Raw genomic sequence first — 25,733 nt, 5'->3', positions numbered from 1 at the left:
TGAAGGTTGAACTTGATGATCTTGGAAGTCTTTTCACCCTTAAAGATTCCGTGATTCTGTGTGAACTGGGGGCATGGGGAGGGCTGACAGGAAGCTGAGCCCCCCTTCTTAGCACTGAGAGGAGCTTTGTGGGAGGCAAAGACCTTGGCAGGTCTTCAAGGTGCACAGGGCACCCAAAGCCTTGGGCAAAGTCGCCAGGACAGCTTTGAGAGGGTTTTCATGTGCAGAAGTGGGGTGAGACAGAGGGGGAGGCAAGAGAGAGCAGTATGTCCCTGATCTGCCCAAGCAGAGCCATGAGGGGCCTTTTGCTGCTGCACCCAAGGGTGCTGAGCTACTCATGGTGACCCAGTGTGCAGCTCCTGGTGGGTACAAAGCCATGGGCTGTGGTGCCTCAGCAAAACTCAGGCAGCTCACTCAGGGAAGGGCTGGGCCCCCTGGTTTAGGTGAGTTTTAGAGGGTTGAAAACAAGCTCTGCAGATGCTCAGCTCCACTTGAAGTCACCCTCCCCTTTCTCAGGGTGTGATGGTTGGTGCAGAGGCACCCAGGGGCTTCTGGCACAACTGAACACCCCATGGGTGGGTGTTTAGAAACAAGAGACCTTGGTTGAAAAACCAGAACTAACATCTGTCCCTCTCCCAGCTGGGAGAGGAGGAGAATCCTGGTTCCTGAGTTGTGTCTTATCCAGGACAAAAACATCTTAACTGTCCTGGTAGTAAAGTCTCTCTAAGCTCACACACACTGGTTTTTGAGGACACTTAAATTTAGGAGGTGGCTTAGATGGAGGAGCTGTGCAGTGCCCAGATTGTGGCACTGCTGCACTGTGTGGGTTTGGGACTGGGCTCACCAGGAGCACCTCAAAGTGGCCTGCAAAAAACCTGCAGCAAAGCTGTAAGCTCTTGCTCCCAGTCCAAGCCACCAGGAAGCACAGGCATGGCAGTGCCAGAGAAATTTGAGAGGAAAACCACATTTCAATACAATAAAGGAAACGCACTTTGAATTATTTTATTCAGGATAGTTTGGGTTTATTCCTGACAATAGCTCTGGAAGCAGGGGTTTGTGACAGAGTCTTTGGAGACCAACAATTAGCAAGAGGTGAATCAAACACCCAGTGCAAACATCCACAGGGTTACCTATGTGGGAATTCACAGCAAATTGTAGAAACCTTGCACAAAACCAAAACCTGAAAAAAACGATGTCATAAATACCTGCTCAGTTTGCCTGCTCAAAACATGGACATGTGCCCTTCCCGAGGTGCTCCCAGGCTGAATTCTCACCTCGGTCTTGCTGGCAAAGAGCCTCCTCTTGGCCTCACAGGGCTGGGAACAAGCCCAAGCATTCCCACTGCATAGGCCCAGGCAGCCCAAACTGTCTTTTCCAGTGTATGTTGCTTAATATACATCAGTTGCTATTCTGGGCTTTCCAGATAACGAGCACAGTGACGTGGACCCAGAGCAAAAAGCAGAAGAGCTCTGGGGACGAGTTGTCACTGCCAGACCTGAAATAATCCGGAGGTTACTCCTGCACCGGCTGGCACAGCCCAGCAGGCTCCAAGGCGAGCCCAAACAGACCTGCAGGGCAGAAAACTCACTGCAGGTGCCAAAGGTGAGCTCAGGTATGAGCTCAGAAGAGCACCAGCCCAGGAGCAGATCCGAACAGCGCTCTCCCGAGGATGTGGTCACGTAGGAGGTGCGGAAAGCAGAGCTCTGCCTGCCCATGATTTGGGGGAGCAGGAGCCACAAATTCTCTCAGTTCCCCCAGGTGTCCAGCCCTGCCTCTGCTCTGCACACACCAGCCAGGACCAAGAACAGCAAAGAGCTGGTGACTGTGAGCCTGGGAGGGAGTGAGACACGGGAGGCGACGTGTTCTGCAGGGGCAGCAACCCAGGAATTGTTTCATCCTCCTCTTTAGGTCCTGCAGCTTTTGATGCCACCTCACAACTCCCTAATGACCAGTATCCCAATGAGAATGTGAGGAACAAAGCATCTCACAGTTATTGGGAGGTGGTTTGGGCTTTCTTGCCCTTCCTTATTCACGGAACATCAGGAACAAGTGAAGCCTGAGGAGGAGAACAGGGTTGTCTGGGCTGCCGTCCCTCCACCTTGACCAGGACAGAGTCAGTGCAGGGCTGAGAAAGGACACCTTGACCACAGCCTGATGTAACATACCCCTCCATAACCCCACAGCGTGGCCAATCCTGAGAGCAGGGCTTGGTCTCTCTGCAGTAAATCCCTACTGGAGGTTGACTTTGGCCACAACCTGCTTGCAGCCTGTCCTGGAGTACTGCTTGTCCCCTGCAGAGTAGTAACTGAGCTGATTCGCTAAATGTTCAAGGTGCTTCTGGTCGGGGTACAGCCCTTCCCTCCTCATCTGCTCTAGGAAGCAGTTTATGACGTGAGTCTTCTCCAGCAGAACAAAAGGGACGATGTCTACAGACTTCCAGAGGGGGTGGACGTCGCTCAGCACCGGCTGGATGATGCTCACCAGCTCTTCAGCTCCTCGGTGCTGACGCAGGAGCTCAGCAGAGTCGTTCTGGGTAAGGAACTTCGTTATTTCACCACCTCCTATGTTGCTGATTAAAATGTAGATGGCATTGAGGAACTCGTTGGTTTGATTGGGTTCAAAGAATCGGCCGAGAGTATCCAGCAGGACCGGAGACATGAGTTCCACCTCATCCAGAATAAACAGTGGCGTCTTCTCCTCTATTTCAGCTCTTGTCACGATGTCAGAAATCTTCTCCGACAGATCTATTTCACAGGTCAGAGGAGCCACCCCGCTGGGGCAGTGGTGCATCACAAAGTACTGCAGCACAAAGTCACTGGCCATGACAGAACGAAAATGTTTGGCCAGCAGCCAGCCAACGTGACTCTTCCCAACTCCCGTCGGGCCGTTTAAAGAGATGACTAGAGGCTTGTTGTGGATGTGGGTAGCCAGATAGTCTTTCAGTAATTCCACAATACTTTCCACAGCCACCTTCTGCCCAAATACTTCCCGGTGCATTGTTTTCTCCAAACTATCCAGGTCGTATTTTTGGAGGTTATCATCCAGGTTCTCTATTGCATTGAGAATCTGGAAGAACATAATGGCCATGAGCAAGAAGAGGCAGCGTTTTGCCTTGCTCTTCTCCTCTGTTGGAAGGTACCTTTTTGTTTTGTCTGGATAGAGGACCATCCTAGATTTCCTTCGGCTCTTTTTCCGCCGGCACTTTTTCAGCGCGTGCTGCTCCACCGACGTGTCGAAAGTGAAGTACTGGGAGGTTTCAAAGCCTGTCTGGTTAAAGAGGGACATGGAAGGGCCATACAGGCCAGTTCTGCTCAGGGAGAGCTGCCTTTGGAGCAGCCTCGTGTGGACAAACTCCGCAGGCTTTTCCCGAGGGAGCTCCAGGTGCAGGCGGCTTTTCTTCTGCACGCGGAACCGCTGCCGCAGGCGGATGATCGCCCGCAGGGGAGAGGAGAGAGAAGTTATTTTCCTTGAAGCAGCAGGGATTCCAGATTCTGGTACTTCTTCCCCATCGCTCTCAGAGCAAGATGCCTCTTCCTTTGCATCACTTTCAGCACAGGGCATCTCCCCTTCCCCATCACTATCAGTGCCTGGATTCTCTCCTTCCCCGTCACTGTCAGTGCCAGGAATCTCTCCTTCCACACTGCCCTCAGCACAAGCTTCCTCTTCTTTTGTGCTGGTCATCTCTCCTTCTGCATCTCTCTGGGCGCTGGACACTTCTCCTTCAGTATAACTCTCCACACAGGGCATCTCCCCTCCCAGATCCGCTGCTGTGGCAGAGGACACTGCTCCATCCACCTCAGCACAGGGCAGCTCTCCATCCATCTCGTTGGGTTCTTGCAGCCCATTCACATCATCTCTCTAAAAAGAAAAAGAACAATATAAAATCAATCTTTGTCAGATCAGGAAGTGACCAATGACAGTGAAATCAGACAGATAACCCACTTTCTAATGGACAGAACAATTACCTGTAGCAATCAGCAGTGGCAAGGTGGCAGAGAGAGACTTTCAGACCTAAGCTAACTTTCTGGAAGGTGGTCTAGATGTGCAAAACCACAGGTGAAATTCAGTATAAGTAAATGCAAATGCATGTGTAACACAAAACCAACCCTGCCTTCAAGTGCAGAAGGAAAGGTCAGAGCTGGCTGAGGCCAAAGCCAGAGGCTCCACCGTGAGGAAGAGGCAGGACAGCAGGACAGACTGAGCCATGCTCTGAACCAGAGCCGCCCAGTCCTCTTTCCCTACACCTGCTAAATTTAAGGAAGACACAAAGCCACACCCCTGTGCCAGCACACACCCCCACCCCTCTAGGAACAGTCACTGGTACACCCACAGAGACCTCTCGGGGTGTGGGAGTAAGCCTGTGGAAAGACTCTTGCCATGCTGGCTGTGGTGGCACAGCATCTCCTGGGGGAGGATTTTTCCCAGCTGTTCCACTGGGTATGCCAAGCAGCACCAGCCCTGCCAGCAGGGAGAGCTGCCCCTGGATGGGAAGGGCTCAGAGAGGCTGCAGAGAACCGACGTGGGTGTGACTAAGCCTGTCAGCAGCACATGGCTGTGGGGAGAGGAGCAGGGCTGCCCCACAGGGAGGTGGTGGAGTCCCCGTCCCTGGAGGTGTTGAAGCAGAGCCTGGATGTGGCATCAGTGCCATGGTCTGGGTGACAAGGTGGGGTTGGGTCACAGGTTGGATTCAAGGATCTCAGAGATCTTCTCCAACCTTAATGATTCTGTGACCCTGATACCCCCACAGCCCAACCCTGCCCCTGCCCACACACTCCCACCCCTGGACACACAGCAGCCACCGTGTCCCTCCCACAGGAGACCCCAGAGCTGCACAGGAGAGTGCAGGGACATGATCACCCTGGGAACACCCCTCTGCGTGGAGAACACATGGACAAACCTCAGCTGGCAAACAAGGAGGAAGAGGAGAGGCTCCAGCAGTGGGGTGTGATGACAAGAAGCACAGAGCCATTGGGGGAAGCCCCCAGGAGAACACAGCCCTCCAGCCCCAGCTGCAGCCACACAGCACAGGACCCCACACACAACCACCTCCACGTGCTGCAGCACCAGGGAGGGCTCCGTGCCTGCCTGGCACGAAGCTGGTGGTGGCAGAAGCTGTGTCACAGTGGGAGGGTGTTTCTCCTCCACCTCTGGACCGCAGCAGCACTGACGCAAGGGATGGTTTTGCTGCGGTGACGCTGCCGGCCCCGAGAGCAGGAAACCGGCGCGGGCAGGGCGGGAAAAGCTGCTTTCATCACCCACCCAGAAAAATCGACCCTGGGCCCTGCCAAAGCACCACGTCTCTGGGGAGGAGGAGGTCCCAGAGGGTTTCTTATTAACTCGTTTCAGTTCAGCAGGAAGCCACCAACCTGCACAAAGTCACGTTCCAGAGAAGGTTCTGCTTCCCCCGCGCGAGGCTGACGCCGGCACGCTCCGAGCCCGAGGGGAAACACTCCCAGAGCCTGGCTTCACCCTGCACCTTTCCTGGCTCCTCTGAAATGCTGGGAAGCCTCTGAAGCCTTCACCCCCACTCCAGGGACAGGCTGGTCTCAGGACCATGTGCCAGTGGCTGGTTGAACCGAGCCAGGTGAGTCCAGCGCTCATTGCTGGACCTGCCATTGCTGTGCAGCAATTAACCCTGAGTGCTAATTGCTGACCTAATTCCTGACCCTGTGCAGGATCTGGTGTGCAAAGGCAAAACCAGCCAGACGGGATCCGGAGGAGGCCCTGAGGCGGCACCAGGAAGGAGAGCAGGATGCAACCATCACCCAGGATACCACTGGGAGCCCTGGGCTGTCCCCGCACCACGCTGCCATCACACCCTTGCTCCTCTCCATCCTGCACACTTTGCCTTGCTCACACAGGGCCTGAAGGTCCCCAAATGGATGGCTGTCCCCAGAGCAGCTGGGGAGCAGCCCCTGTGGCACAGACCAGCACAGGTCCCCAGGGAGCTGGGACACTGCAGAGCTCAGCCTGGGATTGAGAACACCCTCTGGGCCCTGCCACACATGGACACAAACACGGGGGGAAGCTTTCTCAGCCCCAAACACATGCAGGTGTAGAGGGAGCTGGTTAAATGCCAGGGGGAGGCTGTGGAAATTTACAGGAAAAGTTTTAGGGAGCAGAAAGAACACAGACTAATGGAAAAGTCTGGGTTGGAAGGGACCTTAAAGCTCATCTCATTCCAATCCCCCTGCCATGGGCAGGGACACCTTCTACTAGCCCAGGTTGCTCCAAGCCCCATCCAACCTGGCCTTGGACACTTCCAGGGATCCAGGGGCAGCCACAGCTTCTCTGGGCAACCTGTGCCAGGGCCTCACCACCCTCAGGAAGGTAAAAACCTTCCTTATATCTAAGTCTAAATCCACCTTCTTTTAGTTTAAAACCATCACCCCCTGTCCTATCACAACAGACTCTGCTGAAAATTTGGTCATAGGCTCCCTTTCAGTCCTGGAAGGCTTCTCCTGGCAGGGAAACATGGGACACCCCAAGCACTCCTCATGGATGCTGCTGGATGCAGCCCCAGCTGAAGCATGAAGTGATTTCACTCCTCACACCCAGAGCAGATGCTCTCACTGCCATGTCCATGCAGAGAGCCTGTAACCCCTGCAAGGCTGATGGGAAGCAGTGAGGACTGAGTGCTGATTTAGCCAGGAGATGCTCAAGACCCTCCTTCCCAAGAGCCCAAACAGCACATCCATCCCACCACCAGCACAGGATGCCCAACCCTCCAGATGAGCCAAGCAAGGCAGGGTGGAAGGACAAAATCCCATCCTCAGTAAGGAATCTGTCCAGTCATGCACATAATAACCCTGTTAATGCCGTGACTCAGTCGCTAATACCTGCTGGTATTTACATAGGACTGGAATTTTCTAAGAGCAGCCCCTGCACGCTCAGTGTCGGATCAGGGCTGGGGCAGGAGGCTGTGCCAGCCTGCAGCAATGCACTCTGGGCAGCTTAATTTACTGTTTGGTGAAAAGCATAGGAAAGAGAACCCGGGAATTCAGTCTGCAGCATCCCAGTGCTCGTGTAAACACCATTAGTCACTGCTCCGTGCCAAGCCCGGACACTGCAGGAGAACGTGCACTTGGAAACGCTGCTGAGGAGCCTCCAGCTCTCCTCCTTTAGCTCTTCCCCCAGTGTTTGCATTCGTGTGTCACCCTGCTCCTCCAAAACAAGGTTTCCACAACAGAGGAGCCTGTGTGGGCAGCCGGAGGCAGAGGGAGGGGAGCGGGATGGGGCAGCCCCCGGCACCCGCCGGTGGGAAGTGTTCTGTTGGCAGCTGGAGAAACATATCCCTGGTTAAAGTGCTGCTGAATCCCGAGGATGGCACTGGAGAAGGGGGAGCTGCACCCCTGTCTCAGGCTCCTTGGGTTAGCAAAGCTGCTGGGAAAAGGGAACAGCTGGAAAAGCCTAAAGATTGACACCCCCCTGCCCCCGGGTGGGATCCGAGCCCCTCCATCCAAAAACGAGCATTTCCAGGGGTAAGGCAGAACAAAAGAGCCCCTTGTAGAGGCAGCTGTGGATCACAGGGATCAGCGGCTGGGAGCAGAAATCCGGGATGCTGGCAAAGGCCAGCAGGGCCCCGGCACCCCGAGCTGCAGCTCCCCGGGGGCCCCGTCTGGGAACAAGCTGAGCAACGTGGTTCGGTTCAGGGCTGGAGCTTGGGGTGTGCAGGCGTCCACCCTCCCCAAAAACAGCGCAGGGTGACAACCAAGGCGACATAAAACCCTCTCCCTGTGCTCCCCCAACAGCCCGTTCACCATCAAACCCCGCGGCCCCGTTCCCAGCCCTAATTTCTGCCGAGACCGACGAGAAGGGCAGCAAAGCCAAGACCAACGGGAAGGGCAGCAAGCGGAGGGAAAGAGCCCGAAGCATCCTAAAACAATCGGGAACAGGAGCATCCCCCCAAAACTGGGGGGGTTTTTGCTGGAAAGGAGTCACCGGGGACGCGCAGAAGGCAGCGCCGGGGAGATGGGGCTCGAAGGAGCCGGGGGGTGCCCCGGTGAGCCCCCGAGGGGTGGGGGGAGCAGGGCGGGGGAGCCGAACCCAGCGCAGTTACCGTCGGGTCTCCGTCGGGGCCGGTCACTGTCGCTCCCCTCCGTCCGCCCAGCGGAGCCCGCGGCCTCGCACGGGCCGGCGGCTGCTCCGGCCCTGCTCTCATCCGCAGAAAAGCGTCCCCAGAGAGGAACTGTGAGGAGGAGTGGCCGACAGCAGCACTTCCTTCTCCCCGTGCCATGGGATGGCCGCCGGCCGGTTCCGTCTCCCCGCCGTCGCTCAAACCCCGTCACGTCGTGCGAACAAACGCGGGTCAGGGCAGCGGGATGAGCTCATCGCCCTCACCGCCCCGAGAGCCCGGAGAGTGGGCAAAACATCCCCACCCTCCGGGGTGTCATTAGTCATGAGCCAGGAACCCGCCACCGAGAAGGTCAGAGCGGTGGCGCTGCCAAGGGAGGTCATCGGGGCTCACCCGGCGCCGCTGCAGCTCGTGGTGAGAGACCTCAGCAGCAGGAAAACGGGGAGAGCAGAACACAGAGGGAATATGGGGGAAAAGGAGTGAGTCTATAAAAACAGCGAGTCTGGAAAAAAATAGCAAGTCCGGAGCGGTCGGTTCGTCTGTCCCCGGGCAGGTCCTGCTCCGCTGCCCTCCTCACCCCACGGAGGGGTTTGGCCCCTTGGCAGCCCTGGCCCTGCAGCACAGGGACATGGGGACATGGGGACATGGGGACATGGGGACAGCCCGGGCCAGGCTGCACGGCTGCTGGGGGACCAAGTTCTGCTGTGGGCACAAAAACTGCCTGGGGAAAACCACTTCGTCCATCGGCTGCACTCAGAGAGAAGGAAGCAGTGGGGGTGTTTCTGTACCCAGCAGTGCAAAGGGTCATCACGGCACCTCCTCCTCACCTCCACCTGCACTCACCTTTCTTTTAGCCCTAACAAACACACCCTGGAAACTCTCACCTCTTACCTGCGCTTGCACAACCCGGCCAAGGCTTTTTTCCCCCCAAAACAAGCCCATTTATTTGGTCAAGCCAGAGCAGCCCAAAGCAATCTCTTGCTGGCATTTCAAGCTCCTATTCTTGAATAACCCTCCAGCTGGCACCTGCTCCCCCCAGCTGCACAAGACCAAAAATAAGGGGGGAAAAAAACGAATTTGGGATGTTTTGGAGCATCAGGGCACAGATCCCAACCTGGCTGGGTAAGGGGATGCTCCAAGCAGGGTCCCCCCAGCCTGGACTCACAAAGTCTCCCCAGCCCCATGCCAGGCAGCTGGATGTGCCTCTGCTGGAGCCAGTGGGGATTTGCCTAACAAATCCTTGCAAATGTGGGGATTTCTGTGTCATGAAGGTGCAGGAGCTCAGCTGGAGCAAAGCCAGTGGCACAAAGTGTCTGGGAGCTGCCCTCGGGGTCAGGGAACACAGCAGGGCTGACCCCGAGCAGAAGTCCCTTCAGGAGGAAGTTTTGGGAGCAGCTGTGAAAAAAGATGCTTTTCTGGCTAATTCAGGTTTTTGAGAAGGAAGAGCTTCCTCTGAGCAGCATGGTTGAAAACCATTTTAAAAAAAGTTTCCAAAACACAATGCCCCCCAAAGAAACTCTAAAAGAAGCTAAATTAGAGGAGCAAGGAACTGCCACTCTCTCTTGAGGGCTGTCAGTGAACCTCAACAGCCCAGAAAAAACTGTCTTGCTGTAACTGGGAAGGAGCTTGATCCCTTCCAGCGCCCTATGGAGGGGGCAGGAAGCCTCCGAAATGCAGCAGGAAACCCAGGGAGGGTGGAAGCAGGGCTGGAAGTGCCCATGAGGGATGTGCACCCTGCCCAGGAAATGGGGGTGCTGAACCCCTCCTGAGCTGGGGGACAGAGAGCACTGCTGGGGCCACGGCTGGAGCAGAGGGTGAGGAGCTCCTGGTGACAACAGGGACGTGGGACTGACCACCCTGGGGCACCCACGGTGCTGGGGGAGCTCGATGGTACATGGGGACAAGGATCTGGAGGAGCAGCACGGCCACTGCCAGGCTGTGCCCAACCCAGGGCCAAGCAGAGCTGTGGGGTGATGGGGTGATGCAGAGCTGGGGACACCATCCTGGTGTCAGTGCCAGCGGGCCTCCAAAATCACCAGCTCAGTCTGGAGTGGCTGCCAAAACATCCAGGGAGCACCTGGGGAGGGCAGGGGCAGGGCTGGCACCAAGAGGTGTCCCATAGGGGGATGTCCCCCCAGCATGGCCCGTCGGGCAGGGGGGGACAAGGGGGGCAGGATGGTGGAAAACAGCCCCTGCTCACGTTCCCAGCCAAAATATTGCCTTGGGCTGTGTCCCCCCCACGGGGCTTTGGGGACCTCCAGCACCCCAAAGTGTGTGGGAAGCTGCTGTGCCACGGGGAGGGGACATGCTGGGGGGCACACGCAGGCACAGGGGCAGTGCAGCTGGGGGTGCTGTACATGGGGGGCACTGCAGGGGGGTGGGGGCTGCTGGGGCAGCGTATGAGGGGCAGCACAATGGGGAGTCCCCCCCTAAAACAGAGAGGGCTGTGTGCCTGGGGGGAGCTGTGCAAAAGGGAGGGGCACATGTGGGCATTGAGGGCAGTGCAGTTGGGGGGGCAGAGCTTTGGGGGGCCGTGTGTGAGCAGAGCGGGGGGGGCAGGGACGTGCAGAGGGGTCTCTGCAGGGCCGGGAGGGGTGCAGCGGGATCAGCCCTCTCTCCCCCCAACCCCAGTCCCCCCCACTCACCGCGGGACCACGAGCCCTGTTCCCCGTGTCCCTGATGGTGCCGAGGCTGGACCGACCCCCCCGTCGGGGCCCCACGAAGGGAGGAAGCGGCGCCGGGCCGGGATGGGGACGAGCCGCGGGGCCACGGCCCTTCCTGCGGCCACGGATGCAAATCCTGCGCAAACACAGCCTCTGCCAGGGCTCTGCCCCGCCGGGGGCACACAGGGGCCACGGGGCAAGGAAGTCCCGGGGACGGAGAGATGGCAGCTCCGAGCTGAGATTTTGGTACCAACCTCTGACTGGTACCCACTGGTTTGGGCACCCCCCAGGTGATGGACACCCCCTGGTTTGGTACCCACCAAGAGGCATCACCAGAGCTTGGGTGGCCACACGGCCTCGTGCCCCTGGGCACAGACTTATAGGATAATTTTAGGGCTTTTCTCCATTTTTTGGCACGTCACTTGTTCAGCCTGAACACTTCCAGGGCTGAGTAGCAGCAGCTGCATTCTGGGGCAAACACCCTTCTGCACCCCAGGAAGCCAGAATTATATGGATGAACCCCCCAGAGCCAGCAGGTCCCTTTGAGGGGGCTGTGGGTGCCCAGAATGGGTCCAGGGTGAGTCCCAGCAGCTCCAGGACAAACAGCAGTTCCCACACCCGCAGCATTGGCCTTGCCTGGAAAAAATTCTGCAAAAAAGAGGAAATCTGTCAGAAAAACAAACTAAAAGCAGCTGCAAAGCTGTCAGGAAAATGGATGTAGAGATCAGAAACATGGCCTATGGATGCAAAGCCTGGAGCGGGCAGGGAGTCCCAAAAGTAAAAGGGAGAGGCTGCAAGTGGAGAAGGGGAAATGGGGCGAGGATACAGAAACCCCCGAGAGGCCCTGTGGCCCCCAAAAGGGAAGAACTAAAAGTATATGATAAAATAATCTGATCTGTGGTGAGCAGCAGATCCCCTGGTGTGGGACTGCCCATGCAGACGGGGTCAGCAGCCCCTGGCAGAGGTGCAGGATCCAGCCTTGCAGGGTCATTCCCAGAGCCAAAGGTCCTTTTCCTGAGCATGGAGCTGCCCTTCTGCAGTGTGACCCACCAGCTCCATGGACACTTTAGCAATGGCTTGGGCTGCAGGATGGTTTTTTCTCATTTTACATCACCCACCTTGGGTTGATCTGCCCTGAACTGCTGCTGCTGCAGCCCCTCGCTCCCCCGGGGTCCCTCCACACCGTCAGCCCTTCTGAATCCTAAACCCTGCAGAAATCCAGCAATTCCTTGGGCAAGATGCAGTCCCAGGGCTGTTGCTGGACCCCTCACTCTTCCTAATCTCACCCTTAGCAAAAATTTCCAGCCTCCACAAGCAGCCCCTGCTTTAACACATCTGAAATAACCCAAACAGTTTATCCGTGGGCCGGGGAATGTCCCCTGCAGGGACACCGCATCCTGCTTGGGTTATCGTGGCCCTTCTAAACAGTTTATAAATAGACCAAGGTAAAGGAGGGCCAGTGCTCTTTGTGAGAGGATTTTTATCTTATTTCTTCTTTTCAAGCTGTTCAAGGGGCGCTGAGTCAGATGACGGCTCCTAAAACCCAAGTTAAAGCTGCTGTTTCTTTCTCCTCCAGCTGAGCTCCATCCCCACCTCACTAAAACAACAAAAAAGAGGTAAAAACTAAGAAAAATGGGATTGGCAGGTTCAGCCCCTCACGTGCCAGACACGGTGGGGCCAAAGGGAAGGTCATGGCCGTGCCATGAGGCACCATCCAGGCCCAGCACGAGGGTGGCAGTGAGAGAGGGCAGGGACCAGCATTGGGAAGTTGTGGGCTCACACTGCTTTTCACTTGGGAAAAAAGAAGTGGTACATCAGGGAAAAAAACTGGAAAATCTGGGAAATAATTTCAAAAATATTGGAGAGCAGCAAGTGCCTGCAGCAGTGGGACAGTAACTGATGCATCTCCCAGTGCCATCAATATGGACTCGTTTCATGAGTGATCATCAGAGAAAACCACTGTAACACCTTCCCATGTGAAACAGGGGGCACAGAAGGGTTTGCATTGGTCACCAAGGGCATCTGTAAAACACCCCCGAGGAACTGGAGCCATCTCCAAGCATCTGAGTAAAGAAGTGTTAAAGGGCAGCTTGGAGCAACCTGGGTTGGTGGAAGGTGTCCCTGCCCATGGCAGGGGGTGGAACGAGATGATCCTTAATGTCCCTTCCAACCCAAGCCATTCTATGAGTCTGTGATTCTATGACTTTACATGCATTTTTTAGCTATAAATATTTTTTTATTTCTTTCTTCCAAAGGAGGAGAGATTTGTGAAGGCAAGGGACGTGGGACAGGGCTTTGCCTCAACCAGCAGACACAGCTCCAGCCTGGAGCAACACAACTGCACAGCAAACAGCAGAAAGAAGAGCCCAAAGCCCTTCTTTTTTTTTTCTTTTTTCCCCAGCTTCCTCCATCAGGCTGAAAAAAATCACATTTCCAGCTTGTTTCAATTAATTTTAAGACTTTGACATTCCATAAAAGCCAAAGCAGTCATTAAACCAGAGTTTTTCCTGTTGTAACACTTTGAAACGACCACACTGCAGCTCAGCTGGTGGCTCTGGCTCCGCCGTGCCGGGACCTCCCGTGGGGAGAGGAGAGACTCCAGGTCCCTTCAGCTGGGGCAATGCTCATCCCCTGGCTCAGGATGGACCAACTCATCACACCCCATGGATCCATCCCATCAGGGCAGCTGGGAAAAGCCAGGGCAGGAATGAGGCTCATCCCGTGCCCTTCCACAGCATGGCCAGGGCTGGAACGCTGCTGGGATAGGGCACAGCGAGGACACAACACCCCACACCCCTTGGGGGTGAGGAAGTGCTGCAGGAGCAATGAATCCACCTGCACCCACACGTAAATCAATCAGTATTTTTGCATCCATAAGCAAAGCAGACACAGCCAAGGCCCTGAGTCACCCACAGCCCCCTCCCTCACAGCCAGCCCGGCTCTGGGGACAGCCCTGCTGCAGCAGCCCTGCTCCAAACTGGAGTTTCTTTGATCTCCAAGGATCAAAAAGAGCTGTTTCCCCGCCCTGTCGCAGCCACAGCCTGTCCAGACACTCTCTGGGCAGTGACCAAGCAGGGAGTGAGACGTGGGCTGGCACACCCCGGGCTGCCAGACACTGACCCCGCTGACCCGCAGTGCCGGCCCTGCCAGGTGCTGCCATGGGCTCAAACAGTGTTCTTTCATGACAGAGTGAAATAAAACAACGTGTGAAATGCAGCCCTGGGGCTCTGCACCCAAAGCATATCAGAGAGGAGGTCAGGCCTGGGGCTCTCTGCCCGTTCTCCTTCCCTCCTGCCCTGCCAGGGCAGGTGAGTTCGGATGGAGCCCGGGCACTTATGGCTGCTGGGGTTTATTCAGTGGTGGGTGAGGGTCTAAGCAAGAGCTGAGCAAGGGCATGAGGAGCCTGAGGGAATGTGAAGTCCCCAGGAGGTGTTTTCTGCAAGGGGAAGCCCACCAGGACCTGCTGCAGGAGCTCCGAGCAGGCAGCAGGACCTGCCTGGGGTTAAGGCAGCTGTGGTTCCATACGTGGTCCCCAGAATGTGTGTCCCAGGGATGACCCAGCCCCATCCCAGGCTGGGCACAGAAATTATGAGGCCAGTGGTGTGTCCTGGACACCCCACCCAACCTCAAATGACATCCAGTGTCCTACCAGGGTCCCGTGGGGCTCCTCAGGCATGGACGTCCATCCATTCCCTGCTCTTTATCTTTCTTGGAGTTACGTCCCCCCTGTTCACAGACTGGGGTTTATTCAGTTATTACCAGATCTCCTTCAGCACAAGGAACATTTTAACCTTCACAACAGAACACGGCAAAGAGTTCCCAGTGCCACCCCCACACCAGCCTGGGCCAAAGTGCCACCAGGGAACAAAAACATGGGACCCCCACGTAGGAAAAAACACCAACGTGCCCAAGGGGGAGAGAAGTGCTGCACCCCACTGCCTGTGGCTGCAGGAAGGGTGTCCACAGGGTGGGACCTGTGAGCCTTTAGGCACTGAAAAACAAGGCTGAAGGCTAAATACAGGCTGATTCTACATTCCACAAGTCCCTGGATGCAAGGCCAGGCTCACAGGCTGCTCCCTTGTTTTCCACTGTGGTATCTCAGTTCCAGCTGCTGCAGCGCCCACAGGCTGGGACAGAAAATTCAGCACAGGAGAAGAAAGACTCCTTGGGCTGTGGAAACTCATTGTTGGCTTCACAGAAAGCAAATTTTTAGTGAAAGCCAGATTTCCCCAGCACATTCCTCCTCCTGAGCAAAACTCAGGACTGAGGAAGCCCGAACACTATGGAGTGGAGTTGGAACACAGTCCTGAAACCCACAGCTCCATAGCCGGGGGGGGCAGGATGTTTAACCAGGAGCTCAGGGATTATCCCATCCAACTGCCTTGTGAGTGGTGCAGCTCTGAAGCTCACCAGGAGGATGTGCCCCAGGGCAGCTCCATGGTGCTGGGACACAGAGGTATCTGTGCCATGGCAGAGCAATCCTGCCACTGCCTGGATAAGCCACTTGCTTTTCTCCAGGACTAACCAACTTGCCCTGAAGAACTGCTCCATCTCATCCCTCTCAAGCATTCTTCATCCCACAATAAAACTATTCCACACAATTTAAGAGTCCCAGACAAGGGGACCCTGGAGTTGTCCCCACTCCCTCAGCCCAAGGAGACAGCACCAACACTTGCTTTTGGGCAGGGTCTTGCTCCTCACACCCGGCTGCAAGACACTGCTTCAGTCACACACAGAGCCCCAGACAGCAGCTGGAGCCAACAGCCCCCTCCCAAAACCTCCTGGGGCTGCAGATGGAGACCCAAGGAAAGGGAGCTGGTGCCCAGCAGACTGGGGAGTTTCCTGCCTGCCCTTGGCTGATGCCAAGAGGAAAGCAAAGAATTGGCGCCGTTGGAAAAAGAAGACTGCTGTTCTTTACTAACCAGTGAAGTGGGCCAGGCACTGACATTCAGCAGGAAGGAATGTGGGGAGCAGGCCCAGAGGTTGTGGGGTGCACAGCCCAGGCTGCTGCTGTGGAAAACGACACCCGTGTGGGGAAGGGGGCACAGCAAACCCCCAGAGCACAGAAACCCCCCAGCAGGACAACAAGAGTTGGTGACACTCTGGTGACACTCCAGAGTGGAGCACAGGCACGGGGCAGGGGTGGTGAGGGGGCAGCAGGGACACTGCCAGTCTAGTTGCAGTTCTTGGGCAGGCGATAGACCCCTCCTGAGAAGATGAGCTGCTGGTCCCGGACCTTCTTCTGGAGGAAACCCTGCAGCTCCTGGATATCGATCTCGGTCACCACGGGGCCTGTCATCACAAACATCTTCAGCATGCTGTGAATCCTCTCCAGGGACAGGCTCTCCAGATTGGTCAGCATGGCCTGGATGTACGTCCAGAACAGCTGCAGAGGGACACAAGCAACAGTGAGTCACACTGACACCTCCACCATGGAGCAAATATCCCATATCCCAAAGGCAGGGCAGGGCTGTAGCTGGCAGGAAGTTCTGCCTTCAGCCATGAGCATGTGGTCTTCAAACAGGGAATATCCAAGAACAGCAGCTTGGATATCCAAGGACACACAGCTAGAAAGTTGGAGTACGTGATCCTGAAGGTTTCTTCCAACCTTGATGACTCTGTGATCCTGTAAAGCAGGATCTGACGTGCAGCACAAGCATGACCCTCCGTGGATGAACACCAGTATGACACCCCCGTGTTGCACAACACACAAAACATGACTCACAGGCAGGAAAGGCACTGGAAGTGTCCAGGAACCGCAACACAGAGAAGGCAGAGATCCAGCTGTTGGTGCTGGGTAAGCCTTTTGGGCAGCCAGAAGTGCTGGGGTGCATCCAAACAAGTTATGACCATTTGCAAATATGAAATCATGTCTCAGATTTTTTCTTTTTTTAAACTGAAAAAAAGAGACCTAGAGATGTCCAAGTGGTTCCCTGACTCAGCAGCCAGACACTTGTCTGGAGGGAAGGCTGTGATCCAGCACCTGCACCAGTGAGCCTTAACCAAGGATGCCCCACTTCAAAACCCAAACCCTCATGGCTGGACTCAGCCACTTGCAGTAGAAAATGCAAATCCAAAGTGCAAATTGAATCCATCATCTTAAATCAGACTCCCCAAACCCAAACCTACAGGATATTTCACAGAATCACAGAATCAACAGGGTTGGAAAAGACCTCTGAGATCATCGAGTCCAACCTGTGACCCAACCCCACCTTGTCACCCAGACCATGGCACTGATGCCACATCCAGGCTCTGCTTCAACACCTCCAGGGACGGGGACTCCACCCCCTCCCTGGGCAGCCCATTCCAAGGGCTGATCCCTCTCTCTGCAAACAACTTCTTCCCAATGGCCAACCTAAACCTGCCCTGGGGCAGCTCCAGGCTGGGCCCTCTTGTCCTGCTGCTGGTTCCTGGCAGCAGAGCCTGACCCCCCCCGGCTCCCCCCTCCTGTCAGGGAGTTGCAGAGAGTGAGAAGGTCTCCCCTGAGCCTCCTCCTCTCCAGGCTGAGCCCCCCCAGCTCCCTCAGCCTCTCCTCACAGCACTTGTGCTCCAACTTGGCGTCATCTGCAAATTTTCTACGGGTAGACTTGATTCCCTCATCCAGATCATCAATAAAGATATTAAACAGGAGTGAATACAGATATCAAACAGGACTTTGCATCATCCCATCAGCTCCACAAGCAGCCGAGACACAGGGACAGGTACCTGCAGCTCCTCCTCCTTCTGGTCAGCCTGTGAGGCCATGGCAGAGTCCCCCTCCTCATCACTGTCGATCAGAACGACCTTCTCCACCTGGTCCTTCTGCTCCTCCTCGATCACAGTGAAGGTGCCCTCGGGCTCTTCCCTCAGGACACCCTGTTGCAGCCACAGCGTCATCTTGCGCTTCAGCGACGTCACGGGCACCTTGAGCACCTCACTCAGCTCTGTCAGTGTCCAGGTGCCTGCAGAGATCACAGAGATCAGAGAGGAGAAGAGAACAGGACACCTGCCCACGCCAGGACTGGGTCAGAGGCTGGGGAGGCCCTGGCAGGAACAAGCAGCTGTGTACAGCCACTGCCCAAAGCAGAAGGGTGAGGAGCTGCAGCCCTGATGGGTGACAGAGACCTGGCTGAGCCCTGTGCTAGATCCAAGCCCATGGAACAAGTCTGGGTCCTGCTGCCAGGGCTCTCAGAGCCTTCAGCCACCCAAGGAACATGGCCTTCCCACCCATGGAAGCACACAGACAGGGTGGCACAGCACTCACTCCTGGTCTGGAAGTGCAGAATGATGGCGGCGTGAACGGGAGAGACGGAGAGGGACAGGGTGCGGTCGGCCAGCTCCACATCCAGGCTCACCAGCCCCAGGTGGTACTTCCAGTTCAGGGTCCTCATGGCCTGGAAAAGGGGGAAGCAGCCACTCACAGCAGATCTTCCAGCAGGAACCACTAAGTGCTGGGTTACTGTGAATGTCACCATAACAGCGTGGGCAAACTAACAGCTACAGTCTAGAGGATGACAAACGGGACTTTGCAAAAACCACGCTATGTAACAACATCTGACCAGCTTTCTAAAGGAGGGTTAAGGTGGCCTCACCTTTAACTTCTCATACTTCTTGGAATAGGCTTCCATGGCTTCCTTGATCTGCTCTGGAAGTTCCAGCTTCTCCTCTTTCAGCGGTGGCCAGAACTCACTGGACAGGATAACGGCAACGAGGCTGAACGGGGGCCTCTCCTCCTCCGGGAGCTTCTCCTCCTCATCCCGAATGTTGGCATTGATGCGCCGCGAGTCAGCCATGTCCTGGAACAGCCAGAGGAACCTCAGGTGGCTCCTTCTCTTCCAAGTCATTGCTAATCCTTAGTGAAGAAACTTAAACAAGGGGAATAGCGTTGTGCCCAAGTGACAACGGGGAAACTGGAAATGCCATGATCACGTGTGTCTACCAGAGAGACTATGAGGCTACACACTCAGAAACATTTGAGGGAGGCCTTACAACTCCTCACAAGCCTTCACTGGAGTCCCTCCAGACCTGTGTTCTTCCTACACTGCTCCAAGAGAATCAAACTCCAGAGTCCCAACCCCAGAGGAGCTGGAAGAGCCCAGCTCTTCAATGCCAGGATACTCTACTGTGGGAAGGGCAGGAGAGACAACAGCACCAGAGCAACCATTCCCCAGCGTCGATAATCCAACCCACAGGGCTTAAAAACCAGACATGATTTCAAAGCACTTCTGCCTGTCACAAATGAGCCCCCTTACTGGCCTTCTGGGGCCCCCACTTTCCTAAAAGACCCTTTTTGTGACACTCCTCAAGTCCCTCCCCTTCCCCAATGGGCTCAAACACCCTGGACTTGAATTTAAAAATAAAAAAGGAAGTTACTTTTAACATGACTTCACAAAAGTGCATCTGAGCTTCACCAAACCGCAGCTTCAGCAGCTCCACGTTGCGGATTTCCCTGGCAAGAGACACAACGGGTCAGACACGGCTCCCTGGGATGGACAAGCCTGGCTTGGCCTCCACCCCTTGCCACACAGCCAAAAAAAGGGGGTCCCTGGCACAAGGGTACTCGTTCCTAGGAAGCCTTGCAAGGCACATTATCGGACCAGGATGGCTCCCAGGACCCAAGTGAGGAAAAGCACCTCTTCTAGGCCAGCAGCTTTTTGAAGACCGAATCCAGAATGGTTCAGGATGGAAGGTCACTCAGTCTGACCTTGCTGCTCAAGCAGGGTCACCTGGAACAGTCACTCAGGACTGTGTCCAGATGGATTTGGAATATCTGCAGGGAAGGAGACCTCACACACTCTCTATGCAGGCTGTCCCAGTGCTCAGTCACCTCACAGTAAAGAAATTCTTGCTCATGATTGGGTGGAACTCCCTGTGCTTCAGAAACACAGACCTTCCCATCCCTTCCATTTGGGAGGGCCACCACAACATGTGGGATGGAGCTAAGAGGGGGTGTGTGCCTCCAATTTCCTACACACTGCTGCATTAGCAGAAGCCAAGGGCAGGACTGGGCAGGAAGCAGCCCGAGATGAGGCGAGCACAAGGAATTCTAGACACGGAGCTGCAGAAGAAATGGCCAAAGACATTCCTGGCTCCACAAACAGCCATTGACAGGACTGAGGTCTGAAGGTGTTATCCTTCGGACAGCAAACAGAGGAAAACCCAGGTGATTTTTCCATGAGAAGCCCTGGGGCTGGGCACTGAGGCCTCACCTCTCAGCACTGTAGTTGAACTGATGCAGCAGCCGGTCGGCCAGAAGCGTGCGGTACTCGTTGATGAACAGGTCCTTGCTGCCATAGATGCTCACCAGCAGGCTGATGATGTCTGAGGAACGACGCTTGGAGCTCGATTTTCCTATTGGAATCCAGCAGACAGCAGTGAGAGATTAACAGAGCCCTGCTCCAGCCCAGCTCAGCTGCAGAGGACCAGCAAAAGAGCTGCTCCTCTGAATTCAGCCCCCCAGGCTGCCAGGACTCCTGGGCTTGGCATCACACCTGGATCGGCATCGACCGGGTCAGGAACCCAGTCCCCTGGCTCTGAGATGTCATCATCACTCTCCTGGCCGTTCTCCAGGGTCACTGGGTCAGCTTTGGAGAGCTCGTTTGCCAGGTCACCGGAGCCCTCAGCATCCCCGGTGAGACCGGCCACAATCTGCCGCACCGTGTCATCCCGAGTCCTGCCAACGGCAAGAGACACGGGGCAAGTGAGGGGAGGGGAGGGAACGGGGATGTGTCAGATTGCCCAGCACACCTCCTACCTCAGATACTTCCTGATGGGCTCACAGGCAACCTCCAGGATAACCATGGAAGGATCCAGCTCCCGCAAGGCCTTGATGGCCGAGATATAGAGAGTGATGATGTCGGATGTGTTGACTCCTAGAGAGGAGAGCAGAGGGAGTCAGAGCCCTGAAGCACAGACTACGGGCTTGGATGGTCCAAACCCTCTGTTTGACCTGTGGTGTCAGAGAAAGCATTCCTGCCCTGCTGCCCCAGGGAATGTCTGTCAGAGAATGTCTGAGAAAACAGATCCAACCGTGAATGGAGCTCAAAGCTGAGCCCTGACACAGTGTCAGGAGCTCAGACCACACACAGCAAAGAAGCCTTTGCCCACCTGGACCAAAGCTAAACTTCTAGCTCAGGTCCTGACCCTACTGTAAAACTGAGGCCGAAAGGGGCTGGGATACAATGAGCTGCTGCTGCCCATGGCCACTGGAACACGGAGAGCGTGCCATGGGCACAGCGACTGCCTCTCGCTCACCAAACAGGAAACCAGACTGGCTCCCAGTGGATCCCTGCTCATGCCCAGGCTCCCCACAGTGTCAGGACACAGGCAGGGATGTCAAACCCACCAGGATGCAGAAGTCGCATTTCCAGAGCACTTTTCAGGGAGCTGAGCAGCTGCTGCCTCTGGTTAGTCCTTTCCAGGCAGAACTTGAGGTCCTCCACAGCCGGCTTCGACTCCGGGAAATCTGCAAAGCCAGCAGTGAGCAGGAGCAGGGCCACGCTCCGAGGGGAGGCACGAGGAGGCAGCGTGGCCCCTCAGGGGGTGCAGACAGGTCTATCACCCACCCAGGCCCAGTCCAAGGGTGAATGAGCACTGGCTGGGCCACCCTACCTCGGATGATGCTGAAGAGCTCCTCGATGCGCATGCTGGCGTAGATGCGGTAGAAGAACCTCTGGACGTGGCACCTCCAGCGTTTCAGGGTGCTGCTGGCTTCAGGGGAGGAGCGTGCCAAGGGCCCATCCTGCAGGAACACCCTGCTGAGCCAGCCAATCACCTTCTCAATCCACTGCACGAGGAGAGGGAGACACACGTGTGAACACCACAAACATGTCCCACGCTTAACCCACCTGAGGCAGCCAACACAGCCAGCAGGAACAAGGACAGCTTCACCCCCAGCTGCTCTCCAAATCTATCTCCAGAGTTGGAGAAAGTCCAGCTGAAATAACTGGGATTTCAGTTAAAGATCCAGGATATGGACTGTGCAGGTGTGTGTGAGAAGATAAGGAGTAACTGAGGACTGTGCACAGGCTCTGGGCTCCAAAAAGGACAGGGTATATTCCAAAACTTGCAGACTATTCCATTCTTGCAGAATTCCATCCCATTCTATATTTGCAGAACTATCCCCTTCATGAGAAATTTAACAATTTGCCCATCACACAACCCTTGGCCCAAAATTTCTGTGGTTCCTGAAATCAATGAAAAGCAAACAAGCCATCCCAAGGGCTCACAGACACCCAGCCAAACTCAGGCATGTGAAACCTCAAATACCAGCCTAGTCACTGAATAATAAAATAAAAACCTGAACAGAAAGCATCAGAAGGTTATCTTTTTATATTTGAGATTTAATTTTCTACAGAGAAATGTGTAATTGTCAAATTTCAAAGGTGTTCAACTACAATACCCAGAAATGGGTTTTTTCCCATTATGGTGGCAAATATACAGTACTTCCTGGGATAGTATTTGAGTATTAACAGCTACTAGATATTAATATTTTTTTAATAAGCAGATTCTGACAGCCTGAAAGAAAAATGCTAAGTCAAGGTCTGTTTTGCTGGTGCTCATTTTTAATTATCTACCCAACTGAGGAAACACTGAAGACATGCACAAGTTCTGCCAATGACAAGGCAGGATGAACCTGAGAACTGCCAACACCTGGGCATCGACCTGGGCACAACTGTGGAGAAGCTGATAAAGAATTCTCCTAAAGGACAAAAGGATGGGACTATAACTGAAAAAAACAACTTGATGTTAAGGAATTACTATCAAACCAACCCATTCTTCCCCATGGTTTATCTTCTCCAAGTGCTCCTGTTACAGCCTGATTGCAAACTGACACTCCAGGCAGCTGCTGCTGTGTCTGCAAAGGGGTTTTGCCCTCAGCACCTGTACTTTCAGAGCAACCTGCTTCTCAGACTTCTCCTATTTTACCTTTAGATTGCCAGGCTTGTGCTTTCTTTTTTTCTTAAAATTGTCTCTTCCTAATTCTGACTCGCTCCAATATTCTGTGGCCAAACACACTGGCCCTTCTGAAGAGGTGAGAGCAAGGGGACCTTCTGCAATGTCTGATGAGCAGAATGCAGCTGCATTTTGTCTGATGCCCTTAAAATATCCTTAAACAATCTCCAGCTCATCCAAAAGCATTTCATACGAGGTGCAGTAAAGAAAGTGTTACAGAGCTACTAAAGGGAAGTAAACACAAAATGACTCCTGATGTTTGCAGGCAACAAAAACAGTGGGCCTGGCAAACAGTGAGGAAACCAGGGCAACCACCATGGTCTGGCCTGTATGGCAACCTGGCTGCACACCTTGTTCTCTGACACAGGCAAAGGCAAGGTCATGACTGAGGGACACAGGACTGTGTCCTGGAAGAGCCATAACCCAGAGAATTTTATTTTAAGGTCATAGTGGTAAACAGCCTCACGTAAATTTGGTTTAAGTAACAGCAAAGCAACTGGGCAGTTGCAAAGAAAGACTTTAATTCTCCTTGTGGCCACTGGTGAGATCAATACCAGAGTATCCTCTCTCATCCTCGCTTCTTATTTCACAGGGGAACTGTGAAGGGGACAGAAAACAGCCACACAAATTCTAGTTGTGGGCTCACCCTCTGCAGCCCAGGTGGTACTTGTGGATTTTGTAAACTGGAACCACAGAAATTCCCTCGTTACTCTGGACAAGGTGAAATACAACTGTCCACTGTGCACAGGTCAGAGCAAACCTTTCCCTCCAGCAGCAATCAGAACAGAGAGTTTAAACCACCTTTCCTGCCTGGGATGGTGGAAGTCACAGCCCTGGACCAGGTGTTTTCAGGTGGAACCTGCTTTAAGCCTGAGCTACTGAACCAACAGCAGCTGCACAGCTCCAAAGGAAGGGCCCTTGCTGCCCACAGCCCTACCTTACCTCCTGGAACTCATTGAGGAAGGAGTGCTCGTACTCCCCCCGGCAGCGCTGCTCCATCCTCTCCTCGATCATCCTGTGCAGGATGGTGGTGACAGCATCAGCACTCACCCTCTCCAGCAAATTCAGCCGGCGCCTGTGGACACAGAGTGACCCATCAGGAGCGTGTGGGAGCAAAGGTACAAGCAAATGAAGAAAATCTAAAACCTGAGGGCACCTTCCCCCCTGTACACTCCACAGGTGAGGCCTCAGTTCACATGCTCTGATAGCCCACAGAGAGGCACTAAATATGTAACACATGACACTACTGCTGTCCAGTCTTCCTTACAAACATTTTTCTCTAGCCACTGAAAGCTTTATAGAAGAGTTTCATAGAGGTTGGGGTAGAAAGGGACCTTAAAGATCATCTAGCACAACCCCCTGTCATAGGCAGGGACACCTTCCACCAGTTTGTTTCTTTGTGGTCAGAGGGTCTCAGAGGAAGAGCAAAATATTCTCACATCCAGGGAGAGGAACCTTCTGTCTAAAGATCTGCTCCAGTTCAACCACCAGTTGGAAACCAGCTGTGTTAGGTTCTCTACCCAGTACCATGACACAGCCTGACCTCATACACAACTCCTCAGGTTCTCAGGAATCAGTAAACCTGCTGCTGCTCCCCATCCAGACCCTCCCTCGTTCCCAGTGACAGCTACCACCCCGTGACATACGTACAGGATGTCATTGAGCTGCTGAAACTGCTCCATGGCTCGGGGGCACCAGCACTGCTCCCTCTTGCTGCTGCAGCCTGGGCACAGCGAGCCCTCTCCCCCACCCTCCTCTGTGTCGCTCTCCTGCTCGGTCTCGCTCATGCTGCTCTCGCACTCGGTCGTTCCATCCTCTCCCTTCTTCCACTGCCGCATGTAGATCCTGAAAGTGCGGCTGTAGAACTGCTGGATCATTTCCTGGAAGGATTTGGTCGTGGTGAAGAAGAGGATAGCCTTGAACATGGTGTAGACCTTCTCTCGCAGCGTCTGAGCGCCCGTGCCCAGGAGCAGGCCAGCCTTGGTCCACTCCTCCAGGAGCTCCAGGCTGTTCAGGTAGGGCTCCAGGCGGCTCTTGAGCCGACTGAAGGCGTCCAGGAGGAGCGCGGCGCACTGGGGCTCCTCGGCCGCGTTCTCATACTGGATGACGCACTTCCAGAACTCAGGGCCGATATTTGCCTGCAGGTCTGTCTGCAGCACCTCGATGAACCACTCCTCCACCACCGAGTGCAGGTCGTAGCACTGCAGCACGTCCAGGGCCACCCGGAGCTCCGCATCCTGCAGCGGCCCCGCAGCCTCGGGCCTCGGAACTGCCTGGAAAGGACAGGGGAGGGGGACACTGAGTTCAGCATTTGATGGAACACACACACGGACTCTGCTGCCAAACAGCACCTGGTGGATGCCTGATGGGGTCTCAGCCCACTGCTGGAAGCCCAGCGCCCACCTCCCAGGGCTCACACCTGCACACATCCACCCATCATCCATCCATCCATCGCTGTCCCTGCTGGTGGCTGCTGCAGGACACACATCCTGGAGGGAATGCTGCAAGCCACCCTTGGGTGCCTGAAAACGCCACACTGTGGGGCAAAAACCTTCTCTACGGCCAGGTACTGTGGTAAAACCTTCCCTCACGGCCAGGCTCTGGGGCAAAACCCTTCCTTGGCCAACGCCAGCTCCTTCGGGGAGCGAGCGGAGCAGACCAGAAGCTCGGCCCGGGGAAGCTGCGCCCCTTTGGGAACATCCCTCTCCTGGCTGGGGTGATGGGGAGAGGGGCCGGCTGGATCCCGGGACCCCGACAGCCCCCAGGAGACACCACCCGAACACCCCCAGGCGCCCCTTCCCCTCTCCCCCCGCACAACCCCGGCGGCTCGGGCCGTTCCTCCCTCAGCCCCGGCGGCTCCGCCCGCCCCGCGGGCCCGGGGGCGGAGGGGCCCGGCCGGGGAGGGGCCGAGGCCGGAGCCCCGCGGGTGGGTGCGGAGGGAGCTTAGGGCCCCCCGAGGGCCCCCCGATCCCCCTCACCAGCCCCAGCGCGGCGGGCGGCACCAGCGCGGTGCTGAGCGTGTGCCAGGCGGCCGAGAGCTCCATGCGGGCCGGGCCGGGCCG

The 25,733-nt window shown here is 55.4% G+C and overlaps 2 protein-coding genes across 4 annotated transcripts; both read right to left on the bottom strand.

Moving 5' to 3' along the window:
* Window positions 1–993: 993 nt before the first annotated feature.
* On the bottom strand, window positions 994–10,827 carry TOR4A (torsin family 4 member A). Of its 3 annotated transcripts, none has more exons than XM_027687488.1 (2): window positions 10,720–10,827; window positions 994–3,858 (listed from the first exon to the last, which is right to left on the bottom strand). In XM_027687488.1, the coding sequence occupies exon 2, from the start codon at window positions 3,820–3,822 to the stop codon at window positions 2,230–2,232; it is 1,593 nt and encodes a 530-aa protein (XP_027543289.1). In that variant the 5' UTR covers window positions 3,823–3,858; window positions 10,720–10,827; the 3' UTR covers window positions 994–2,229. The 3 variants fall into 3 exon arrangements, with proteins under 3 accessions (XP_027543289.1, XP_027543286.1, XP_027543288.1); XM_027687485.1 differs by lacking the exon at window positions 10,720–10,827 and adding an exon at window positions 8,060–8,296; XM_027687487.1 differs by lacking the exon at window positions 10,720–10,827 and adding an exon at window positions 8,064–8,296 and having other exon boundaries at window positions 994–3,859.
* A 4,800-nt stretch (window positions 10,828–15,627) lies between these two features.
* ANAPC2 (anaphase promoting complex subunit 2) lies at window positions 15,628–25,717 on the bottom strand. Its single transcript, XM_027687484.1, has 13 exons — window positions 25,650–25,717; window positions 24,322–24,944; window positions 23,614–23,746; window positions 21,328–21,502; window positions 21,062–21,181; window positions 20,471–20,588; window positions 20,208–20,389; window positions 19,926–20,067; window positions 19,090–19,165; window positions 18,309–18,512; window positions 17,981–18,110; window positions 17,443–17,678; window positions 15,628–16,123 (listed from the first exon to the last, which is right to left on the bottom strand). Exons 1-13 carry the CDS (start codon window positions 25,713–25,715, stop codon window positions 15,911–15,913), a joined length of 2,418 nt encoding a protein of 805 aa, XP_027543285.1. The 5' UTR covers window positions 25,716–25,717; the 3' UTR covers window positions 15,628–15,910.
* Window positions 25,718–25,733: the final 16 nt, after the last annotated feature.

Source organism: Neopelma chrysocephalum, unplaced genomic scaffold (genome assembly GCF_003984885.1).
Source record: "Neopelma chrysocephalum unplaced genomic scaffold, ASM398488v2 Primary Assembly neopelma1_74, whole genome shotgun sequence".
NCBI classification, from domain to species: Eukaryota; Metazoa; Chordata; class Aves; order Passeriformes; family Pipridae; genus Neopelma; species Neopelma chrysocephalum.
The sequence above is the reverse complement of the archived record's forward strand: the minus strand, read 5'-3'. Positions and strand labels throughout refer to the sequence as shown.